At 41.1% G+C, this 26,070-nt stretch overlaps 1 protein-coding gene across 1 annotated transcript; it reads right to left on the bottom strand.

Moving 5' to 3' along the window:
- Nucleotides 1-10,234: 10,234 nt before the first annotated feature.
- Nucleotides 10,235-24,257, bottom strand: LOC129716631 (uncharacterized). Its single transcript, XM_055666467.1, has 2 exons — nucleotides 23,987-24,257; nucleotides 10,235-13,725 (listed from the first exon to the last, which is right to left on the bottom strand). The coding sequence occupies exons 1-2, from the start codon at nucleotides 24,255-24,257 to the stop codon at nucleotides 10,235-10,237; spliced, it is 3,762 nt and encodes a 1,253-aa protein (XP_055522442.1).
- Nucleotides 24,258-26,070: the final 1,813 nt, after the last annotated feature.

Genomic DNA, 26,070 nt, shown 5'->3' with positions numbered 1-26,070 from the left:
GATATGATTGAAGGTCGGCTACTGCTTCGGCTGGCGTGAGTCCATATTCCTGATGGACTTCAATAAAGACGCGTTGGAGCTGTTCTGGAGATGTCGGCAGTCCTTCGGATTCGAGAAGCATTCTTATACTGGTTGGTGTCATTCCTTCTACGCATACAGATGATGGTTGGTCCTTCATGTATGCGAGATATAGGCGTGTAATATGCATTACTTTTGGGTCGCGGAGTCTAGCCTTCAAAAAGCGCTCGTCGCCATTCGATGATTGCTGCGTAAGTCGGACGATTGGTGGACGCATGGGGTCAAGTTCAAATTGGCTGTCTTGCGGTGCTGATTGTATGCTGGCGTTGCTGGCAGGAGCCGGTGCAGAATTTTCATTGTTAGTTGCATTTTTTTCTGTCCGATATGGGTTGATAGTTTGGCCTTTTTGGAAATTTATAAATTTTGATGTTATGTCTGAATTCGGCGGCCCAGCAAATTGAACGCGTGCAGCTGCCAGGAGGTCTTTGTCCGAGGGTAGTGGTTGTTTTGGCATTTCAGCAATTTTCTTTGAGTTGCAGGCGAAATGGTTTATTCCGTGTTTATAGGTGTTACTTATGCTGATAGGGTTTGAGTTTTCCTGCTGACGTTTGCGTTGCTGCATACGTTTACGAGCGGCCTTATCTGCTTGCTTTTCCTGCATGCATCTTTTACGCTGTCTGGCGTCATATTCAGTCCAGTCGCGTTTCCATACTTTTTTATTGCCAATTAGGCGCCAGCCTGATGTGAAATTCGGAGTACGGTGTTCATCTGAGTCCGATTCTGGAAGTGGCAATGAAAGGCGAAGTTCTTCAGCCAGACTGGGATGATTGTCTGTTTTTGGCTGGAGTGAATTCGATTCTTTGAGCGCTTTTAATTCATTAATTAGTTCCTGCGCCGTTGTACTGCAGTTTGTTTTCTTATTTTGTATAGCTTCTAATTGGTGTTCCATATTGTCAATTTTTGATTCTATATTAGTAAATGCTTTTTCCAGGTGCTGTTGTATGTTCTTTGTGTGCTGCCGGTTTTCTTTGCTAATGTCCGATATGTCCGATATGGAGTCATGGCCAAGTTCGCCGAACAGCGTCGAAATGCGATTTATGGTTTTTGCCGACGCATTGTTTGTGTTAATATTTACTTTTTTAATTTCCGTCTTCAATTCAGAAAGCAGTGTATTGATACTGTCCAGTGTGTCGTGCGTTACAGTCAGGTTAGGAAGTTGACTGATTATTGAATGATTTGATTTGATTTGTGATTCAATACTTTCTGTTAAAATTTTCTGGTGCTGGATGAGCTTCTTCAGTTGGAGTTGGTCCATGAACTGTTCCTGGCATTCTATGCATAAGGGCAGCATGAATGAACGCAGTAGTTCTTCTTGGTTTCTACGGGTTCCTACGCAGGCAGCGTGGAAGTGCCTTTTGCATATTCCTTCGCATTTCCACAGGAAACGGTTGTCGGTCGAAGTACAGTTGGTTATGCCACACTTTTCCATAGCACTGATTAAAAATTGTTACGCGGCGAGTACGAATTGTAGAGAAAAGGTTAGATACACGCGGTAGCGCGACGGTCAAAGATTGTTTATAAATAAATAAATTGTTGCTTACGTGCACTCGCGACGCCGTCAAGGTGTAAAAAAAAAATAAAAATACAAGTTAAATTGCGGAGCGAAATGAAAACGCGTCCGCGCCCGATGACTGTTCGTGGCGAAAAAAAAGCTAAACAGCTTCCCAAACCTTATATGATTCTCGGTGACTTTAACGCACACCATAGTATTTGGGGTTCTAACAGGGACAATGGGAGAGGAATCATAATTAAAGAGTTCGTTGAGGACAACGGTTGCGTCATTCTTAATGATGGATCCAATACTTTTCTCAGGGGGTCGATAAGGTCCGCCATTGACCTATCGATTTCATCCGCTGAAATTATATCAAAAATCACCTGGGAATCTAACAATGACACTTACGGTAGTGACCATTTTCCCATAATCTTGAAACTCAAAAGTCCCCCTCCCACAACAACGCGCCGTCAACGATGGAGGTATGAAAATGCTGATTGGGATAATTTTGCAATCAGCATTGACAATGTCATCACACCAGGCGAAGTCTTATCTCTTGAAAAGTTAACGGCAATAATATTGCAAGCTGCCAACGAACACATACCTCGTATCTCGAAAATACCAGGTAAAAAAGCTGTTCATTGGTGGAACCCTCAGGTAGAAAAAGCTATTCGAAACAGAAGGAAAAAGTTACGCAAACTCAAGAAAACCCCCTCCAATCATCCACTTTTGACTGAGAGAGTAACAGCACTCAAAAATGCTCGTAATGAGTGTAGATCTGTAATTAAAAATGCCAAAATCACAAGCTGGGAAAATTTTCTCGATGGCATCGACACAAGTGTTTCAATTTCTGACACTTGGCGTCGTATTAAGTCGCTAGCTGGTAAAAGGCGACAGAAAAGGATGTCCCTTACTAGAGAAGATGGAACTTTCACTAGTTCGCCAGTTGAAGTTGCCGATATCTTAGCGAATTATTTCGAAGATTTATCCTCTGACGATAATTATTCCCTTAACTTTTTAAGGAAAAAAGCTTCCACAGAAGCTCATATTATTGATTTCAATGAGAATGATAACAATGGTAGAGATTACAACAAACAATTTTCAATGATGGAACTTCTATACGCGCTAAGCAGCGTGAAAGGGAAATCCGCTGGGCCAGATAACATTGGTTACCCGATGTTACGCAATCTATCACTAAAAGGCAAGGTTGCTTTGCTACAAACTATTAACGAAATATGGTCCAATGGGGTGTACCCCGCTGAATGGCGCCGTAGCATAATTGTCCCCTTACCTAAACCGAGGAAATCTTCCCACATCGCCTCCGACTATCGTCCTATCAGCCTGACCAGTTGCATGGCTAAAATAGCAGAAAAAATGATCAACAGGCGACTTGTATCATTCTTGGAAAGTAACGAGCTTCTTGATCACCGCCAGTTTGCTTTCCGTCGGGGAAAGGGTACTGGTACATATTTCACCGCTCTTGGCAGTATTATTGATCAAGCATTACAAGACGGAGATCACGTCGACATTGCTGCTCTAGACTTGAACAAAGCATATAACAGGGTTTGGAAACATCGGGTTCTCGAAAAACTCTATAACCATGGGCTGAGGGGAAACATGGGAAAATTTATCCAGGGGTTTCTAGGAGATAGAACTTTCGAAGTTGCTGTGGGAGGGTCACTGTCTCCTACCAAAATCGAAAAGAATGGAGTGCCTCAGGGTGCTGTACTAGCTGTCACACTATTTCTTGTTGCCATCAACGATGTATTCGACATTCTCCCTGCTGGAATTTACCCGTTGGTTTATGCCGATGACATTGTCCTTGTGGTAACAGGAAAAAGTACCTACAGAATTCGGAAAAAACTTCAGACCACCATTAAAGCTATCGACAAATGGGCCTCAAGCGTCGGATTCCAATTAAGCCTTGAAAAATGCTGCTTTAGTCATATTTGCCTGAAAAGCCACCATCCGTGGAGGCGAACTATCACCATTAGAGATACCGAACTTACCTACCGCAAAAATATTAAAATCTTGGGAATCACTTTGGACAGAAAGTTCAACTTCGAACCGTACTTTAAAATTCTTAAAAAAGAGGTCAAAACTAGATCTAAACTAATTAAATAACTAAAGAAGACACCAGCATGGCAACCGTCGAACGTTACTCCAAGTAGGCAATAGCATAGTCACCTCGAAGTTACTATACGGAATAGAACTTACCAGTAGAAACTTTGATTCATTAAATAATATGCTAGGGCCCTCATATCATGGAATGATCAGGCACTGTTCAGGCCTCCTCCCTTCTACGCCTGCTGCGAGTGCCTGTATCGAAGCAGCAGCTCTACCATTCCACGCCACGATAGCAGTCGCTATTGTTCGATCGGCAGTGGGATTTTTGGGCAAAACCACCGGCCATTCTGATCCCACAGCAGTCAGTGTCCAACCAGTAATCCAAAGATACCCCAATACTTCTACCCCAACACGTTGTTATTACGAGTATACCGTGTTTGGGACAGAGAGTGGCATTCCCAGGTCCCAACCGTCGATTGGTCCGTCAAAAAAGCATACAACGTTGGTGAGCCCCCCGAGAAAGCCAAAGCAATCTTCAATCATCTTCTCCAGACTAAATACCAACATTATAAGGTTATTTTCACCGATGGGTCTAAGAACGAAGACAGGGTTGGAATTGGGATAACCACAAACAGCTGCGATTACTTTTATCGTCTACCCAAAACGTATTCAGTGTTCTCAGCCGAAGCAGCAGCAATTCACACGGCAATTGCCATTACTGACGAATGCAATGAAAACCCACGTGTTGTTTTCACTGACTCAGCAAGTGTGTTGTCTGCAATTGAAAGTGGTAAATCTACACATCCATGGGTACAAGCAATTGAAGATTGCCTTGGCGATACTGTGCTCTGTTGGGTCCCTGGCCATGTAGGGATTAAAGGAAACGAAGAAGCCGACCAATTAGCTTGCCTAGGCCGACGAGGTAGGCTTCTCACCCGTGAAGTGCCAGGTGCTGACATTATTAAAGGGGTAAAAAACGACATTGCTATAAGCGTAACGACGGAGTGGAGACACAATCGCAGCTTATTCCTTGGAAAAGTGAAGGGCGACTTTGTGAGATGGGAGGATAGATCAAGTAGAAGGGAACAAATTATTCTATCGCGCTTGCGAACAGGGCACACTTTGCTCACGCACGGTTCGCTGTTCAAAGGAAAAGGCAGGCCTATCTGCGAAATCTGCTCTGTTATTCTAACGGTTGAGCACGTGTTGACAGACTGTCCTAAATACCAAATGGTAAGAGAAACTTATCTACAAGGATCCGGGATATTCTATCAAATGATAGAACAAGGGAGGAGCAAATATTTTGCTTCCTCAAAGACGCAGACCTACTAGACCAAATTTAGAACTAATCGCTTTCCCCACCAGTGTGGTAGGGGTCTTTTTACTCATACTTCCAGGTATAAACAAGTCAAGAAAAACCACAGAAAACAGTACGGAATCATCTGCTGGCTCCGATCAACGATTCTCACCGAAACAAAATTAGTCAGTTACGAACAATATTATTTAGATATAAGATTAGAATCAGCTCTAGTATATATCAGTTCTAGTATATAGTAGATTCTTAAAATTGCAAGATCTCTTTTTAGGAGTGATAAATGACCAAAGGGTTAAAATCACTCCCTAATAAACAAATATTAATAATAATTAATAACATTAGGGTGAGGCAAAGTGATCGATTTTCCAGAACCAGATTTTTTAGGTTCTTTTTTGGGCCCCAAACAACCCTAACTCTACCGAAAGTCGATTGGTTTTGTCTCCGCTTGGCGCATTGCATTTCAAATTTGTATGAAAATTTATATGGGAAAACCTACTTTCTAGAGAGCTCAATAATGATCTAATAATGCACATCATTATGTTAAAGTATCGTATTTTAGATGCCTAACAACTTTGCAGAAGACACTGAAGAGATTGGATGTCTCTAAGAAAACCTATAATGGTTCAAAGTTGAGTATGTCGATTTAAATGCAAAAAATCTTGTTTTCTGCCAACATTACCAATGAACCGGCGTCAGTAGGATTCCCATCGTAAATAACCTGTCGTAACGAGTTTATACACTCAGCTGGATCAAGCAAACAAATTTAGGTTAGAGGGAACTGGCTGCACGGCCAACAATAAGCACGCAGTTCTTTCTTGCTCTACGTTTATTTTCAAATTTCTAGTGTTATTTTCAAAGTATAAATAATGCAAGTTGTTAAAAATGGTAAACTTGTGCGTGTTGTATACGAAAGTGATAAAAGTAGTTAACTTGAAGTGCACCCTTTAGTGAAATATCAAAAAAACGGATATTGAAAATGTCCGTTCATACAAAATGTGTATAAAACGTGAGTGTGAGCAGGATAACAATGTTTGTTTTTTAGAAAAAGCATGCAAAGAGTGCTTTCTTTTGGTTCGACACAAACAACGTTGTCAAGCGAAAGGAAGGAAGAAAGGCAAAAGAGACAACACCACCAGCTAAGTATCCGTGCTCTTTTTTTTGCATTATATGGATTAGGTACATGTTATTGTGCGATATATTTGCGAGAGCGACCATGCCAGCAGTTATGGAGCTTTCTGATAAATCAGTCACGCACACTCAATGTAGTTTTTGCTTCATACATGAATTGCCTCTGCTTTTTCGGGAGATAAATTCAAACCCCTGTAGTGTACCAATACAGGCACAATTAAAGGGCTTTGTGGCTTTCATTGACGTAAATATAGAATCTGAGCTTTACGCCGATGAAAGCACCTTTGAATTACAGCTTTCATGATTTCTAATAGGAATTTTGAAACTTGTTGCCATATTCACGTTGACAACACCAGTAATACTGTGCTGGGATTTGTGTGTGAGGTGATGAATAGACTTATATGTTTGTTTAATAAAAAATCACAGCTGGCAATATTCTAGGAATCAAGCATTTGCTATTGACATACTTATGTGTTTCACTGTATCCAAATGCAAAATGCGTGCGAGATTGAGAGCTTTTCACATACCTATGTAGTTGCAAACAGCAGGCGCTTACTACGGACTACACAAGTGCACTTAAAGATTTCTGTTGACATGCAGTAAAGCGGTCTGCTTCATATACAGACAGAGCAAGTTCATTTTTTTCCAATTATAATTAGTTTTAGCGGGTCTCAAACTATTTTTTGATTTATTTTTGAGCTGTTGTAGATTCATTTGAGGCACAACTGACAGTTTTGGCAGTAATGTGACAAGAAATAGAAATTTTTCAAATGTAAATATGTTTCGAAATAAACTGGGTTTTCTCTATCTTTGTTGGTATACTCAACATTCAAATAGCTATAATTTATAAATAATATTTTGGGCATTTTGTATAGCTTTATTTCATGATTTTCCAAGCTTTTGAAAAATAATGGAATTGGATTAATATTGTAATATATTAACATTTTCAATTGATCATAATTAAATCCTATAAGTAGATAATCAGATTGTCATTGGTTTGGCCTTTTGTAAGTAAACTCAGTTTGTACTTTGTTTAATATGCATGTTTGCATTTTTTTTACTTTTAAGCTTTGAACGCATGGAACTCTGCCAGCTTTTTATACTCAATAGGTGTCTTGAGTTTTTCATCTATTAACGGACTCGATCAAGCGATATCTAGGAATTGTATAATTTAGGATTCAAACCACGTGTTTGTGGACCCATCAGTATCTTTACTGTTGGTTTAAACCGGTTTCAAATCGTCGAATTTAATTCACTTTTGAAATTTACGCGACAAACCATACGTATTCGTGCGTGCCCTCACATTACTTGTTAGTTAACTCGGTTCCATTAATCAAAATATAATAACTTTTGTATTTACCTCTATGTTGGTTGGTTGTTTTGGTGTGTTGGTTTAAATCGTGTATGTGGCTCGTGTAGTATAATATTCTGCATTTCAATGGAATATACCACACACTCTGACTTAAATCGGTCTCAAATTAGGATAGCTTTATAAAGGCATACGACCAGTATACGGAAAACGTCGTTAGTCGATCTGCTAGGCATAAAATCAGATGCCCTGATGACTGAATATCCGAAGACTCCGCGTCGATACCATCGCATTTTCTACATATAGATTATATAGTTTAGGCGTCGGTATCAGGTCAATCCACGAGAAAGCAATAGGAGTTGCGAGGCGTTAATATCGGCACAACCGTTGTAGCTTTCGTAACATTGTGTAGTTGTCTAAGATAAATCAAGGGAGATACGTTCCGGTAGTTGCATAATGGCTCTATAAGGAGATGTCCGGGTATTCAAATCAGCTCAAATTTAGTCATAGGTCCAGTAACCTAGCGTGTGATTTTTTGCGGTGTTACAGAATGACTTCGGATCACGTTCTGATTTTCACGGTGGATATACAAAACTGGTAGGCGCAATATTTGTTATGATGAACCCGCATATCGAGCTAAGCGTATCGTTTACCAAAACGAAACCTGCTGCACACCCTTCCCCTTCTCCAACATCCCAGTGATTTCTCGTGGAAGTGCAGAGGTGTTCTCGGCTTCCGATAGAGCGAGTATCACGTCAACATATTCCTATATACACTCCTTCATTGACCTGCATTCGGATGCGGCCGGCGCCGGTATTGCCTAATACATATAAAGATTAGGGTCACCAGTTTTTACACATTGAGGATGTATGTTAGTCCCATGCATCATCCATTGGTTCTCTGTGTAATTACAGCTGATCTGGCAATAACGGAGTAGCAACCGCGGGCGGTCAATCATGCTCATGCTCATGCTCATGCTCAGCTGGATCAAGCAAACAAATTTAGGTTAATATTCTAGAAGTAGGTAGAATCTACAACGTGTTTCAGATGTTACTTCTAATGGAAATGTGACTAACGCCAGTACACTGGCAGTGTAGGCAGAAAAAATGATTTGCAACATAAATTTCGACATACTTAACTTTGAACAGCTCTAGTATTTTTGGGACACCCTAGTTCTTTAGTGTCTTCGGCCAAGTTGTTAGGCATCAAAAAACTTACCATTTGAAGTCATGAAAGAATGGAAAATGCAAAAAAAGTTGGTTTTTCCATACAAATCTCCATATAAATTTAAAGTGCAATGCGCCAAGCGGAGACCAAACCAATCGACATCCGATAAATCTAGGATTGTTTGGGGCTCCAAATAGAACAAAAAAACTTGGTTCTGGCTTTCTGCTATCAAGTTTCGTTTTTGCATATAACGATTCCCCACTCTAATGAAAATAGATTGCGATAGAATTGCACAATGGCCAGTGCTTACTCTCACTAGCACATTACAGTTTTCTTTTTAAAAAGTTTAAAAGATAATTGCTAGCTTTTAGTGACAAGTTTGGTAAATAGAATTTTGGTTGAATAGGAATCGCGGGCTCGGGGTCAACGAAATCATTTGAAGATCCATTTTGGGCAAGCTCGTCTACCTAATTCGTTACCAGTAATGTTTGAATGACCAGGAACTCTCATTCACAGTACTAAGTTCTTCTAGTAGAGTGTACCCTGCAACAATCAGCTTCGATCTAGAATTGTGAGAGCCCACTGCTTTGACAGCAGCTTAACTATCAGAACAAATATTATTTTTATGCCCAATTGCCTTTTGGTGATAGACTGCTAGTACAACAGCAAGTACCCAATAAAAAAAGTAAAAGTAAACTACGGTTCCAGCTTTTCATCAAGCAGAGATCCATCCGTATTAGATATTACTCTCTCTATACATCCTGATGTCCAATCATTACGCTCAGGGAGAGAAGTACTGAGATCGCTATAAGGAAAACTCACACGAAGGGTCAAATCACTTGGAGCGGGACCACAAACATGAGTGAAAGACGTTTTTGTTAATATCCTGGTGCTAAAGCTCATTTGCTTGTAATCCGTATGAACTTGAGTACCCTTACTAACACGCAGAGAATCCATCCCCAGGATACCTATAACTCGGTGACGGAATCGTGAAAGGAATCGCAAACACGATCCGAAGGATTCCCACTCACGATTCTTATTTCAAGAATCCTAGAGCCACATACAGGGCATTCCTGAGGATTCTTTTTCAGTAATCCTTTTCAAGGACGCTCAGGAATCCAATGTGAGGAATCCTAGAGAATCTATGCGAATCGTATGTGTTCGTCCGGGTAGGCTTCCTGTTTCAAGAAAATTTGCAGAGTATTTATACCGGGGCCTCTTAAGCAGCAGTGGTCGTTGTAGTGAATGCACCAGACAATCAATCAGACAATGATCCACTGTAGACGATTTAGCTTTGTCTGAATGATGCGCATTTCACCTTTCTGCCACTATACGAGACACTCGTAGGCTAATGTTGGTGTTCAAAGTCTTCGATAACTGCACACACGAGCGAACTATCAGTGGCCACGAGAAACGTATTGGCGATTTCGGACAGCCTGAAAGGAACACAACCTTATCGTACGGTGGTCAAAAGCCAAGAGAGCGTTTAATCTTCAGAATTTCATAGTGAAGCTCAGGAGAGCAAAAATAGCTTATCTCTACGGTAGGTGCTTATCTCTCTACATCGATTCATTAGAACAAGAAAGGTTCCCTCTAGGTTTCATATTACAAACTAATTTTATAAGATGCTGCAATTCTGAACATGCTGGCCCCATTGAAATAAAAAAATTTCAATCATTCAATCATTATTATAATCGTTGTCGGCCGATGGGAAGTTGTCTGCTATTGGTAGAAGGCACAGCTTGGCAATTGGTCGTCGGAACAGCTTATTGCCTACACGCACGTCCACAACTCGCAGTAGACCGTCCGGGCCCGGAATGACGTTACTGATCCTGCCGAGTTTCCATTGCATGGTAGGGAGATTGTCTTCACGTACGATGACCATTTGATTCTTCTTCACTGGGTAACGTTCGTGCCATTTGTTGCGATTCTGCAATGTCGTAATGTAGTCGTTTGACCAACGACGCCAGAAATGTTGCACCATCTGTGTTTGTCGCTGCCAACGGGAGAGTGTTGATTCTTTGTGATCGGTGACATCGGGCTCAGCAATATCCGTTAAAGGTCGTCCCACTAAAAAGTGCCCAGGGGTTAAAGGTGCGACGTCGTTAGGGTCTACCGACATTGGTGTAATCGGTCTCGAATTTAGAACGGCTTCGATGCGCGCAAGAACGGTTGCATACTCTTCAAAATTTAGATTAGCCGTCCCTATTATGCGCTTAAGATGATATTTGGCAGATCGTACACCTGCCTCCCATAATCCGCCGAAGTGTGGAGCGTTAGGCGGTATAAGGTGCCAGTCTATGGCTGCCTTTGAACAGAAATCGTCCAGCTTGTGCTTAAAAAGCTGAGACCGGGACATATCGTACATTTCTCGTAACTTGTTCTTGCTACCAACGAAATTCAGACCATTATCGGAAAACAATCGTTCACATTTACCTCTGCGTGAAATGAAGCGTTGTAATGCGGCAATAAATGCATCCGCCGTTAGGTTGGAAACCAGCTCTAAATGTATCGCCTTCGTGGCGAAGCAAACAAAGACTGCCACATACGCCTTATACACGACAGTTGACCGCTTATTTTGCTGACGGACAAACATAGGACCACAAAAATCCACTCCAGTATTTCGAAATGTGTAGCCACCTTCAAGGCGTGATTTCGGTAAGTTGCCCATCATCTGTTGCATTGTCACTGGTTTCGCCTTGAAACAAGTAACACACCGTCGAATGACCCAGCGTACAGTGCTGCGACCGTGTACTATCCAATATCTTCTTTGCAACGCGTTGAGTAGCTGTTGTGGAGCATGCAGAAGTTCAACATGATATGCTCTTGCAACTGCATGTGTGAATGGATGACCAGGTGGTAATATCATGAGATGCCTCTGATGTATCGGTATCCATGAAGCATTATGATTCCTTCCACCAACTCGCATCACAGCAAAACGACTTTTATCTAGAAACACTGAATACTGAGTTAACTTACTCTGTTGATGAATTACCTGACCAGATTCAAGACAACGGAAATCTCTGGGAAACGCTTCTCTCTGGGCTATGCTGATCATCGCCTTCGTTGCCTCGTCTAATTCTTGGATGGTGAGCTGCCCATATCGATGATTCTTGTGACTACCTCGCTGAATATGGTCGATGAATCGCAGTACAAATGCCATGACACGTTGCATTCGCCTAAAGCTGCTCTGCCTGGCGAACAAGATGAATTTTTCGGATGTATCGATGACCGCGAAGCTCATTGAAGGATTTCGCGATTCTGGAAGCTGTTCTATCGGAAGTTGTTGAGAATTCACAGGCCAGTCTGTCTCGTCTTTGGTCAGAAATGTCGGACCAAACCACCAAAGCTTGCATGCTCGGATCTCGCTAGGTAATAGTCCACGCGATATGAAATCTGCTGGATTTTCATTTGTGCTCACATGTCTCCACTCCATACTTTTGGTCAGTTGCTGTATTTCGATAACTCTGTTGCAAACAAATGTCTTCAGCTTGCTTGGGTCGGTCTGTATCCAAGAAATAGCGGTGGTGGAATCGCACCAAAGAACAATTTTGGAAAAAGTAATGTTCAAATTGTGCGTTATATTTGAAATTAATCGGGCAAGTTCACGTGCACCGCAAAGTTCAAGACGCGGTATTGTCGGTTTAGCGTTTTTCAGTGGTGCAATTCGAGACTTTGAGGTTAAAAGAATGGTTGAGCAATGTCCGGAATTATTAATCGAACGTACATAAACGCATGGCCCATAACCGAGATTGGACGCATCGCAAAATCCGTGAAGCTCCACTTGGCAAGGGAAATTGTACGGAAGGACACCGCGCTTGATTGGTATTTCTCCCATCTGTACCAGTTGATTCCGAAAGGTAGTCCAGTGTTCAGCTTCATCATCGGATAACACATCGTCCCACTCAACCTCAAGCTGCCATAAACGTTGCAATCGTATCTTTGCTGCGAAGATCACTGGTCCCAACAAGCCCAAAGGGTCGTACAATTTGGCTATATCTGAATAGATTGATCGTTTGGTTACTGGACCGTTGTGGAAATCTATTTCGTGCAGTTTTGTTAAGAATACGTCTTGTCGGGGTTGCCACGTTAAACCCAGGGTACGTGTCGTTTTTTCATCCTTAAAAAAGGCAATTTGTTCGTTATCAGCATTCGGAACCGATTCCAGGAATGCAGGACAGTTTGATGCCCACTTATGTAGTTTGAATCCTCCTGAAGCCATCATTTGGATAAACTCGTTCTGTAGGTCCAATGCCTTCTCGATAGTTTCTGCTCCGCTTAGTAGGTCGTCAACATAAAAGTCTACAGTCCCAGCCTGGGACGTCAAAGGAAATCGTTTTCGCTCATCTTTGCACAATTGCTCCAGTGTTCGAGTTGCTAGAAATGGGGCACATGCTGTGCCATATGTGACTGTCGCTAGTTGGTACACCTCCAAAGGGTCTTCAGGCCGCGCACGCCAAAAAACTTGTTGATATTTTCTATCGCTTGGTCGAATAACAATCTGCCGGAACATTTGTGTAATGTCCGCAGTAAACACTATCTTCGGTACCCTGAAACGAAGCACAATTTCAGTTAGCTTACGTTGCAGAACCGGCCCGACGAGTAAATGATCATTTAGAGACGTTCCACTCGTGTCTTCGTGGTAGTGCTCGCGGGGTTGAACACTGCATGATGAGGCAAGAAAAAACTGACTGACTGCTCCTCCCACCACCCAGCCGAAAACTGTCTCTTTGCACCGGAACGAGCCATCGTCTGTCAACGAAAATGATTGGCCAGTGAATAATTCATTGAATGCTTGAATCCCTAAAAGCATATCGATTCGTCTCGACCGATTGAACTGAGGATCCGCAAGCTGTACATCTACAGGAATTCTTCCGGGATCGATAGGAAATGATCGTATTGGTAAATGGGATGTGACTCGTTTCATCACTAGGAAGTTCAGGTTCATCGAAACATTTTTATTAGAAATTGAGCGAATCCGTGCTCCAACCATGTTCTTAATCAATTTTGGTGTTCCAGATACACCTTCTATGCTTATATTTGTACTGAATTTGCGTAGACGTAACGCGTTTACTATGCTCGTGGAGATCAAATTATGCATCGATCCACAATCGAGTAATATTCTACATTGTGTGGAGTTCCCGTACTCATCCTTAATCTGCACCACAGCTGTGTAGAGAACATATTGTGAGGTGGTGGTTAATGATGGTACAACACTAACAAGTGTGTTTGTCGTGGAAGACGAAGCACCAGCGTTTACTGGGTTCGGTTCAGATTCATGAATTAAGGTATGATGTCGACGTGCACATTTACGACATTAGCTGGACTTGCAATCTGCCACTCTATGTTTGTTGCTAAAGCAATTCAAGCAAAGACCAAAACTTTTCACCTTTGCAAATCGATCAACTGGGACTAGCTTCAGAAATTGTTCACAGCGACTCAAATAGTGCGCACCCTTGCAAACGAAACAAGTTGTGTTTGGTTTTGTTATTTGTTATTTATTGTTAAATCATCTGACACATTGGTGGTCTTAATGATAATATATATTACTAACTAAATGCTAATTAATATTTACAAACGATAAGAAACACTTTAAAAACAATTGAAACACGCTTCAAAAACAATTAAACCTGTCGTCTACGAAGAATTTGTTTGAATGTGGTTACTGAGATGTTAAAATCGAATGAATCTGCTACGACGTTGAAGCTAGCTGACATGAAACGAACGGGGTCGTGTTGCCCATATGATGCAGTGCGATGCGGTAGCGATAGAAAGTTTCTCCGCCTTAAAGACCTTTCCGGAGCATACAAATTTAACTGCTGCAGAATTTTCGGGGCGTCGATTTCACCGGTTAAAATTTTGAAGACAAACACAGCCTGTGTATCGAAACGTCTTTGCTGCAGTGTTTTCATGCCCAAAAGCTGGCAGCGATCCGAGTACGCCGGTAGCTGCTGCGGGTCTCGCCACGGAAGAAAACGTAAAGCGTACCGTACAAATTTCCTTTGCACGGATTCAATTCTTGCAATCCAGTTTGCGTTGAATGGACACCACACTACGGAGTTTGTTTCAAGGACAGATCGCACCAGAGAGTAGAATAATGATCGGAGGCACAGTGGATCATGAAAATCCGAGGCTACCTTGAAAATAAAACCGAGTTGTCGGTTCGCCTTTGCTATGATCTCATTATAGTGTGGCCTGAAGGACAGGGCTGAATCCAACGTAACACCCAAATCTCGGACCTGGTTAACCCTTGTCAGAGTTTGACCAAGCATAGTATAGCTGAACATTTCCGGAACATTTTTCCTATGGAACGAAATCACACAGCATTTCAGGATACTAACTGTCAACAGGTTAATGGAGCACCACTTTGAAAAAACGTCGACTAGTCGCTGAAGTTCGAGACAGTCTGAAGTATTTCTTATTGTCTTGAACAACTTTACATCGTCTGCAAAAAACATTCGGCAATTTTCTGGCAACACTAACGATACATCATTTATGTACAAGGCAAAGAGCTGTGGTCCTAAATTACTGCCCTGCGGAATGCCTGATATATTTGAAAAATGAGCAGAATGTTGCGATCCAATCTTCACGTAGAGTGTACGATTTACCAAATAGGACCTCAACCATTGTACCAGAGCGGGGGCCATTCCAAGTTTCTCCATCTTAGCGAGCAGGATACCAGGGTCGACGCAGTCAAATGCAGCTTTCAAATCAGTATAAACCGCGTCAATTTGGGCTCCTTCAGTCATATTCTGCAGGCACGTTGCAGTGAATTGAACGAGGTTAGTAGCGGTAGAGCGTTTTGGATAAAAACCATGCTGATCGATCGAGATATAGTGTTTACAACTAGCGAAAAGTGCATCATAAAAAACGATTTCAAATACTTTTGAACAAGCGCAAAGAGAGGTTATGCCTCTGTAATTCTGCACGTTGCGTTTGTCACCTTTTTTGTGCACCGGAAACATGGTCGATGTTTTCCAACTGGTTGGAAAAACACATCGTCGAAGCGACAAGTTAAATAGCAAGCATAGTGGGCGTACGAAAACAGCTTTACATTTTTTCAGGACGCAAGATGGTTTTGCTGAAACAACACTGACAGGAAATGCTTTACTGGTTGCTTGTTGGCGAGCACCGTGGTTTAAGACTTGGGTAACCTTGCTTTCGTGTTCTCTATTCTCCAAACATCTACAACGAGATTGAAGAAACTAGAGCAATTTTTCCCATGACGGTAACTGCTTTTCGATCGATTGTAGCTCAAAATCCTTTCTGGTACGAGAATCAAGGCGAGAACAGATCAAATGTACTACAAATTGTTCAGACAAAGGTTCAAGTTTTAATTCAAGATTGCTCAATGCACGAAGATTACGAGACACGTCATTAATCAACGATCGCAACGCTGACCCAGATTCACGAAATATTGGCTTTACATGGAACAACTGGGCAATGTGCTTATCAACGAGAAGCCTTTTATTCTCAAATTCACCGCAAAGAGCTCTCCAGAGAAACGAAAACGTGTCTTCAGCAGATTGAACATGGCGAGCTGCGCCATCTTGAATAGCGGCCTTTAGATAAAACAACTTTTCACTCTCCGAAAGACCTTCTCGGCGTTTAACAAGTGAATTGAACTGACCCTTGAAGGAGATCCAATCCTCTAACTGGCCATTGAAACGAGGGAGGGGAGTTTCTGGTAGTTTCGACTGTGTTTGCTGTGTAGGAGCAACCGCGACTCGGGCACTTACGGGCTTAGGTTGGTTACATTCCCGCAACGTGCTACGAATACGATGCCGAATTTCATCAAACATATCTTCTAACTTCTCACTAGTCATCTGCCAAGATTGCACCTCATCTTCCTAAATCACGCCGTACAACTTAACCTCAGTCTCATGAAATAAAGAACGCATAGCTTCAACCGTATCTAGTTTATCTTCGAGAAGTAATTTATCTTGTTTCTCGGTATCAAAAGAACGCACGAAAATTAATAATTTTTCAGCACGTGACTCAATAGAGTCAATCATGCGGGTGTACGACGACATCAACAGCTTTTTCTCAGCTGCCATCTTGCCCGAAATCTACGCTATCTAATCCAGACCGACCTAAAGCATAAAGAACATTCATAAAAGATCAAGCCGATTCGCGTGGCGATCTAACTAGCATCGAGCAATGCTACTGAGTACACTGCAACTCAAACTTTTAAGCAGCACTTTTTCTCTTCTCCTTGTCGCTATATTACATTCACTTATCGAATAAGTTTCATATCAATCTTCTGCGTACAAACGTTCTTCTTTTAAGTCTTAAATTTTTTTGACGTTGACTAACGTCTATATCGAAGTTAGGCCCCTGAATTTGAAAATCTAGTAATTCAACCAGGGAAAACCAGAGAAAAGTGGTCAGGTTTTGAGCGCTTATTTTGCAGTCATCTATAATCAGGTTTTCGAGGTTTTGGCATCAATCGATCAGAAATTCTTTTACGGTTAAATTTATGTAACAAAAACAAACTATTGTTTGAGATACACTATTGAAAAATTGGTAAATAATATCGATTGTCTAAATCATACCGCGCAGCCAATCACAACCTCTCTTCCCAAGCACAGTCGACACTAACGGATACAATCGATCTGACTTTGTTGTTATTGTTGTTGTCACTTTCTGTTTCCGATGTTTATGCTGCTGCTAGCGGAAAAAACCTTGCAAATATGCATCTTTTTGTTGGTGTTAATTTTACGACAGCGGCCGGCGCCCCATCATTCTGGTTCCAAAACCGCACCAGTGACATGCGGACGCTAGGTGATAGCAGCTGAAAGGAGGAAATACAAAATAGTACCGGTCATCTCGTGCCGATTTCAACCGTAATGCTGGTGGCTTTAGTAGTAAATGGCTACTGCAAAACACTTAAATGGCTGGAATTCTGGACGGACTAACCAGGAAACTATAATCGGCAACTGGCACCTCTTGGTGCCTCGAAATTTTGGTACAGAAGCGGCTAATTGAATTTTCTGTTTTACCAAATGCTGCTGCTAGCGGAAGAAACCTTGCAAAAATGCATGTTTGTGTTGGTGTTAATATTACGACAGCGGCCGGCGCAGCTTTCAAGAAACATTTGTCTCTACCATTCCATCATCTATGTAGCCCCTCCTTCTTTCTAATTATCTGACGAAGCCTTGGTATAAAGCCTTGGTTCGAACATTTCACCCCATCAGTTTCATTATTAAACCGTACCGGATACATACGGACGCTCGGTGTTAGCAGCTAAAAGGAGGAAAAACAAAATAGTACCGGTCATCTCGTGCCGGTTTCACCCGTTATGCTGGTGGCTGTTAGTATTGAATGGCTACTGCAAAATACTAAAATGGCTGGAATTCTGGACGGACTAACCAGTAAACGAGAATAATCGGCAACTGGTACCTTTTGGTGCCTCGAAATTTTGTTACAGAAGTTTTGTAAAGAAGCGTTGCAATTCCCTCTACTATTTGCCTCAATGGAATTTTTTTTTTTTTTTTAAAGAATACGGTAGTCAACGTCATCCGGTCGTGTCTTGAATACCACCCTCCTACTTTTTTATGTTCACATGTGTTCTTCAGCGTCCATTGCACATTTTTCTCATATTCGGACTCTTTGTCCAAATTTCACTACCTACATTCGCTGTCCGAATCCCACGTTTCACGTGGTCACTCCACCAATCTTCAACGAAACGACCGGAAGCCTGATCCGGTTCGAAGGACCACTTTTATGTTCAAAGTCTTCGATAACTGCACACACGAGCGAACTATCAGTGGCCACGAGAAACGTATTGGCGATTTCGGACAGCCTGAAAGGAACACAACCTTATCGTACGGTGGTCAAAAGCCCAGAGAGCGTTTAATCTTCAGAATTTCATAGTGAAGCTCAGGAGAGCAAAAATAGCTTATCTCCACGGTAGATGCTTATCTCTCTACATCGATTTATTAGAACAAGAAAGGTTCCCTCTAGGTTTCATATTACAAACTAATTTTATAAGATGCTTCAATTCTGAACAGTTGGTTTTACTACTGCAGTATAATAGATCCAGTGATTTTGATTCTACATTCAACGTGAGTAGACCAGTTAAGGTGTTTAACCTGATCTGGCGCATGGATCTCAGAATCAAAAAAAAGAAGTGGACGAGATCCGGTAGTTCTCCTCTTTTGAGTGAATAATACAAGTTTGTGTTATTGGGATTTACGGGAGGCCCAATTTCACGACACCACTTTTAAGTTACCTTCAGAGCCTGCTGCATCAGGTTAAAGATTGTGCTCGTAACATTGCTTTCTTCTATCCGCTTGTCTTAACGATGAGTTCAAATAACGATTTCTAAGCATCTCATGTATTCACGTAACGATAACTGAGGGTATTTCATGAATTCATAAAATTCAAATTCATGATTGGCGCTTCAATTATGGCATCGATTGGAATACTGTCAAAAGCTCCTTCAATATCTCAAAAAACTCCTACATAGGATTGCTTTTGTCAAAAGGCTCGTGGTAGTTGTGGATTTTCTTCTTTGATAAGCATGTAGGATCTTGATTAAAAGACTCAATGATTCAAGGAATAGAGCAGACAAAGTTACCAGAATTTCGTGATTGGGGAATTTTGAAATTTTAGGAGTTTTGAGTTTTGGCATTCTCTATTTTTATATTTCAAAATTTGAACTATTTTGTAATGAATATTTTTTCAATTTCTCAGGATTATTTTATTTAAGCATTTTTGCTGGTTATTTATTTATTTATTTATTTTGATTTTAGAATTTTGGAATATTGGAGCTGATTATTAAATTGAATGCCTTGGGCTTTTTTCCCTTGTAGAAGACTGAACCACTGCGACCCTTGTTTGACCTATTGTGGTATGCTTCAACTTACTCTAAGTGCGTACGAGCAGGTACATCACTATTTGGCGAGTTGATGTCCTTGCTACATTGCACATTCATTCCATTTGGGCAACGCACTTCGTATGAAGTTTATTACCTCACCAGGACTTTCCCTCCAAATTTCGGTAGGTTCTATATGTCCCTTACCGAAGATACACAATCTGCGTTGTATTAATACTCGGCATTCGCTGAGTAGATGTTCGTAAGTTTCGCTTTCGATGCCACACAGGCGACATCTATCATCATCAAGTTTGCCTATCTTCTTGAGATGATATTTACTCGGACAGTGTCCTGTAATAAGACCTGTGAATGTCCTCAAGTCTTTCTTATTTAATCTGAGCAGCACGAGGCTCTTCTCGCGATTTGGCTCTATGAATCTTTTCGATTGTCGTAATCCACTTATGACATCCCAGTTTGCTTTGATGGTCGCTTTTTCCCATTCACCGGGTTCAGCTTTTAGAGCGCTCGGGGAGACTCCTCAGAAAGGTTCTGGGCCAACAAAGTTAGTAGATGACCCTTGTCTGGCTAGTAAGTCGGCCTTCTCGTTTCCTTCGATTCCACAATGACCAGAAACCAGGTATAAGTTCACCTGGTTTTTCATAGCTAACTTTCGGAGCGACAGGATGCATTCCCACACTAGTTTAGAGTGGCAGAAAGCAGAATTCAGGGCTTTAAGTGCTGCCTGACTATCACAGAAAATGCAATTATTTGCGTGTCGATAATTTCTTTTCAGACACGTATTCGTGCATTCTATTATCGCGTATATTTCCGCCTGGAATACTGTTGGCCAGTGTCCCGTGGGAAAAAATTTATTAATTCCTGGTCCTGTGAATCCCGCACCCGCGGACCATCCCGAATTGTGGGTCTACCTTGTTGCCAACTTTCTCGTTCTATCCCTGCTGTTCTGTAAGGAATTTCGAAATTTGGTTTCCTCCCCAGCCGATCCTCCTTACTTTTTATTAGATTATTTATTTGGAAATCTTTCAGTATTCTCAGGTGTCCTGTTAGATCTCCTTCTTTTAGGTTGCACTGTCGATTTAGCCTTAGAGCACTTTTTCCGCTTCTAGTTGAACCACCTGATGAAGTGAAAGAAGGTGAAGTATTGCATCTAGGGCTTTTGATGGAGTGCTTCTCATAGCTCCACAAATCGATGCACAGGCCAATTTTGGATTTTAGCTAGCTTAGCTTGAGTGGATGTTTCAGTGGTTTTGGGCCACCAAATTAACGAGGCATAGGTTATTCTGGCTATGATTATTGTTTTATATATCCAGTGTATCATGCTGGGTCGAGACCCCAGCTTTTTCCAATGGCTCTGCTGCATACCCATAGGGCGTTTGTGGCCTTGGTAATTGTTTGTTCTATTTGAGTGTTCCAGCTTAGTTTCTGGTCAAGTACGATTCCCAAATATTTGACTTTAGTGGAAAGCATTATATCGGTGCCTTCCAGTCGCAATTTAGGAATAATGTATTTCCTTTTTCGAGTGAAAGGAACAATAGTTGTTTTGGATGGATTTACACTCAACCCCTCTCGCCTGCACCATTGAGCTGTGAGATTAAGTGCAGTTTGCATTCTATCAGAAATAACACAGTCGTGCTTCCCCCTAACTAAAATCACTACGTCGTCTGCAAAACCTATCACCTCGAAGCCGTTTTCCGATAGGCTCCGAAGAAGATCGTCTACGATTAATGACCATAACAGGGGAGATAATATCCCTCCTTGAGGGCATCTTTTCGTAGTTCTTCTTGTTAGGGACGTCCCACCGAGTTTAGCTGTTATTTCGCGACTTATTAGCATGGCATGAATCCACTTTATTGTGTTCCTGTCTATGCCATGCCTTTCCATGGCCGTTTTCATTGAGTTGTGAGACGCATTATCAAATGCTCCCTCAATATCAGGAAAGGCTGTCAGGGAAATTTCCTTGGCATGGACGGATTTTTCGATGGTCGATTAATTTCTCCATAGTTTTCAAATAGATGGAAGTTAAACTAATTAGCCTAAACGCTTTCGGAATTGTCCTATCTCGTTTTCCGGCTTTTGGTATGAAAATAACTCTAGTTTGTCTCCAACTAGATGGAACGTAATATTTAATTTTCCCGGAGACTTGTATGGTTGGAAAGAGTCTATTGCCCATTCAACCTTCGATTTACTGAATATAGAACTGACAAGTACCTGGGATTCAGTCCAAGTTGCATGTGAGCTTAGCTGCTCTCCAGTTTGATCCTGCTCTTCATCAGTATCCGAATATGATCCTGGGAAGTGATTTTCCATCATAATTTCCAGTGTTTCCTGAGAATCTGTGGTATAAGTACCGTCAGTTTTTCTCAGTCTGCCTGAACCATTGGAATGTTCTTTAGACAGGGCTGGGGCTTTAATCATCAGGACTTTCAGGAAATTAGGATTATTCGAATGTGAATATTGAAAAATTTTAAGATTAGAAAACCTTAAGATTTTTCAGTTTTGAGTCAAATTTAAGGGTTCAGATTTTCAGATATTGAGAGCGATATGGGTTTTAGGATTGAACAAAATTTTGGGTTTGTTGTATTCTACAACCTTAGCAGCACGAAGCTTTAGTATTTTGCGATCTTAGAAATTTATCTTTCAATAATTTTGTATTTTTTCAAGAACGATTTGGGATTATGGCACTAGGATGTTTATTTTTGGATTTAAGGATTCCATACTTTTGGGATTCGAAAATTTGAGGCTTTTACAATTTTTCGGAAATTGTTACTATGGTTAATTTGGTCTTTATGATTTTGTGATTTTGGAAATAAAGAAGAATTTATGGATTTTGAGGGTTTTATGGGTTGAGAGATTAGTTTTTTTTTTAATTTTTACGAACCTTTAGTGTTATAACGAGGATTGAAGGCTCTTAGGATTAGATCATGACATTTTAAAATTCAATTTATTCAATTGGATGTCAGATTTGTACAGTCCATCATTTTGGAATTTAGGCATTTAATGATTTAAAGAATTTCAATTAAGAATTTAGGGATTTAAGAATTTGATAATTCATGGATTTAGGTAGATCTTAGAATTTTATGAGTTAAGCAATTAGGAATTTGGAAACTCAAGGGTTTACAAATTTAGGAAAATAGGAATGCAAAGATCAAGATTTCAGAGTTTTGAGATTTGGAGCTTCAGGACTATATCCGAATGTTAGAGATTACTGGAAAGTCACACTTTGGGTTTTGGGTTCCAGAGCTTTAAGGTCTGTAAAATATTTACAAGGCTTTTGAATTTTGAATAGTGGAAAATATCTAGCTGACTGGCATTGAGCACAAGACTTAGGAAGTTTTCATTAAAATTTTTCAAACGGCTTTGGGACTGTGAAGTGTCAAGATTTAGGGATTTCGGATTTTTTTCGACCTCGGCGTTATCCGATTTTAGGATTTAATTGAGTTTAGAATTTTGATTTTTTTCAGATTTTGTTACTGTTGATGCATCAGATGATCGGCTGTTCTTTGTGGAAGGCTTCAAGAATTCTGAAAGTTATGAAATTTAAAAATCCATAACTCTAGGATTATAGAACTTTTCGAATTTTTGATTTCATTTCAGGGTTGAAGATTTTGGAATTTGATAACACTTTTAGTTTAGTATTTCAAAAATTTGGGGTTCAAGGATTGGTTGATTCTAGTAGTTAAAGATTCATGTGTAAAGAATTTGGGAAAATACGACTTTGAAAATCCCGCGATTAAAAGTATTTAAAGACTTGCTGATTTAGCTATTCATGTAGAAAATTCACGGTTTTGAAAATTTTTGGATTTGAGAACGTTTGAAGAGGATTCTTTGTGTTAGCAGTGGGTTTCAGAATCAAGGATTTCAAAATTTGAGGAATTGGGGATTCAGTGAACTCAAAAATAAAGAATCGAAAGTACCCATGGAATTCAGGATGGTACAGCTTTGGAATTTAGATGGTTTTAAACCAAGGATTTCATGATTCAAAGAATAGGAAAAATGATAGTTTGTACCATCAGGACATTGGAATCCTAGGAAACGAGGATTTACAAGTTTTTGAATTAAGTTTTGGGGTTTCAAGGATTTTAGAATCTAAGGATTCTAAAGCTTGAAGATTTGTTCTAGGATTTTTGTATTTTGAGAAGCGACTTTATTGTAGAATTTTCGATTATTCATGATTTTGGAAGAGAAAAATATTGAGGGAATCTGATATTTCAGGGTAAAAAAATTTATTTCCAGTGTTTATGGCTTTCAAAACATCATCTTAAGGATCTTAAGGTTTGGGAATTTTAAGATATCAACCTTGTTATTTCAGAATTTGATGATTTACCTTTTTTTGAGGATGTTAAAAGATTGTATGATATTTTTCAAATTTTAATGATGTTATGAATTTTTCAATATCTGCAGTCTCGGATTCCAAGATATTGGATTTTGTTTGAAAATTTACTAAAATAAGCTGTACACAATTTTCACGTATATTATTTTACCAGTATTCCATATTAGTCAAATATACACTATAGTAAAAGTAATAACTATAATAATAGCAACAATCGAAATAATATTGAAAACGTTCATAGTAAATATTACAACTACTACCAATAACACTCCACTTGTCCTGGTGTCGTTTCAAGCAGTTCTCCATTGTCACACAGCTTTGTCTCGCTTTGGCCTCTAGCTCTGGCAACGCGGGTCCCGAATTCACGAGCCGAAGAATATCTGGCTCGTGGTATAAGTAGAGATCGACAAACCGTTCGAACATGGCCACACAAAAGCCTTCCTCCAGGGGCCATTCTTGTCGCCAGTGTCCCTCCTCAACAGTAGTCCCGATGAGGATCAGGATTGAGAAAGCGGCAAGGCACGAAGTCATGTTGCTCCCGTTCAGTCTGTCCAAGTACTGACTTCGGTGGATGGAAGTTTTTTCAATGCTGAAAAGCGTTCGGTGTGAAATTACAATTTCACTGTCGAAACAATTCGTTCTCCCCCGTGTCAGCAATCGCGTGAAATGAAAAACAAACTGGCAACCCGTGGCAATCCGTGGTAAGTGACAGAAAGAACACGGTCAGTTAAAGCTCGTCCAAAGCTCTCTCGCTAAACCGGACGCCGACGACTACGACGACGACGACGGGTGAAGATCATAAAATTTGCAAATTCGATTCCATGAAACGGTTTTCCGCTTTATTTTTAGCTCGGAACGAGTGAAAGTCACCAGTATTGGGTTTTCTCCCCTGAGCTTTGATTCCCCGATTGGCTGGAGGGTGGGTGGTCGGTGGTTACTGACTTGTAGAAGAAGCTTGTACTTACTTACTTTTGTAACGACTTTGATTGTTTTTATGTAAATTGATGATAAGGTGAGTTCATATAGGCTCTTGCGATAGATCGGAGCGGGGTTTTGGTGTGCGACGTGTGAGCCGATTGGCCGATTGCTAACTCGCATAAATGAGTGTAGTAAAAACCCCCATCCTCGAGTACGGAAATTTTATGGCCCTTTTCGTCGCCGCCGCCGTGTTTGCTGACGCCGTCTAGGTTCTGTTGGTGAACTTGGCAAAACTCTCCGATCTCGAGCCAAGGCAAGACCAAGGCTTACAGGAGGCAGCACAGTTTCGTACCGGTTGCCGACGGAGCCACAGCTGGAGCTTGTACTACAAAGTTGGTGGTGTTTTTTGCTTTTATTCCATTCCGTCCTCATCGAGAACGGCGTCAGGAAGTGGACCGGGGTATCGATTTGTGGCCTCGACCGGCTGTGTGGTGCGACACTTTTGTGCGGTTCGCTTCGAGCGGAACGCCTTCAAAATGATCTCCCGCCGTGCGAAGCTTCGGTAAACAGCAGTTCCTAATCCGTTTATCGAGTTACTATTTGCTTAATCATTGTGCGACCGTGATTCGTTTCGTTTTTTTCTTCTCTCTATTCTGTGAGTGTCCTGAAATGAATGACTTGTCGAAAGGACCCTCGCTTGTGCAGAATTCATCCCTCTAATTGAGCGCTTCGACCAAATTAGCAATTCAACCGAACCATCTATTAGTGGATTATAAGCCTCGAAATCTAAATCTACACGAAAACGGCAAAAAACATTCGCGAAAAAAAAGCGAGAAAAAAAGCGTGATAAGAACACAAAGTGTGACTTCTGGACTTGAAATTCGTTCCGCTTCGGCTTTCACCCTTGGACTCGGACTCGAGATAAAAAGTCTGGCGTAATTCAAAAGAAGTGGCCGCGGCGGCGGTGTCTTGTTTATCGCTGACTAGGGGCGAGTGTTTTTTTTTGTTGCCACAATCCACCTGCAAACTTGCAGGTGGGCGATTGGAACATGGCCTCCCCGGTGGGTGGTTGAAAACATATGGATTTTCCAAGAATAACAACAAGTTGAAACGGTTCTGTTTTGTGGGAAAGAAAAACATTGCCGGAGAATCGGTCTAATGGTTTTTTTTTTATTTTGCCAAGCAGAAAGTTTCGTGGAAATGTTCCGGTGAATCTTTCATGGTCTTGCTTTGATATTCCCCGTTTGCGTCTTCAGCTACCGCTGCCGGGGAAAACGATCCGACATGCTCGGCTTGCATTGAAAGAACCGAATTTTTAATTTAAATCACTCGTGTTGGCGGAAACAAACAACCGTCCACAAACATCAGTCGCGTGTCGTAGTTGCTAGTGACGCACGCTGCTGTGCGCTTTTTGTTGCACCTAGAA

The sequence above is a fragment of the Wyeomyia smithii genome, chromosome 1 (genome assembly GCF_029784165.1).
Source record: "Wyeomyia smithii strain HCP4-BCI-WySm-NY-G18 chromosome 1, ASM2978416v1, whole genome shotgun sequence".
Classification (NCBI taxonomy): Eukaryota; Metazoa; Arthropoda; class Insecta; order Diptera; family Culicidae; genus Wyeomyia; species Wyeomyia smithii.
The sequence above is the reverse complement of the archived record's forward strand: the minus strand, read 5'-3'. Positions and strand labels throughout refer to the sequence as shown.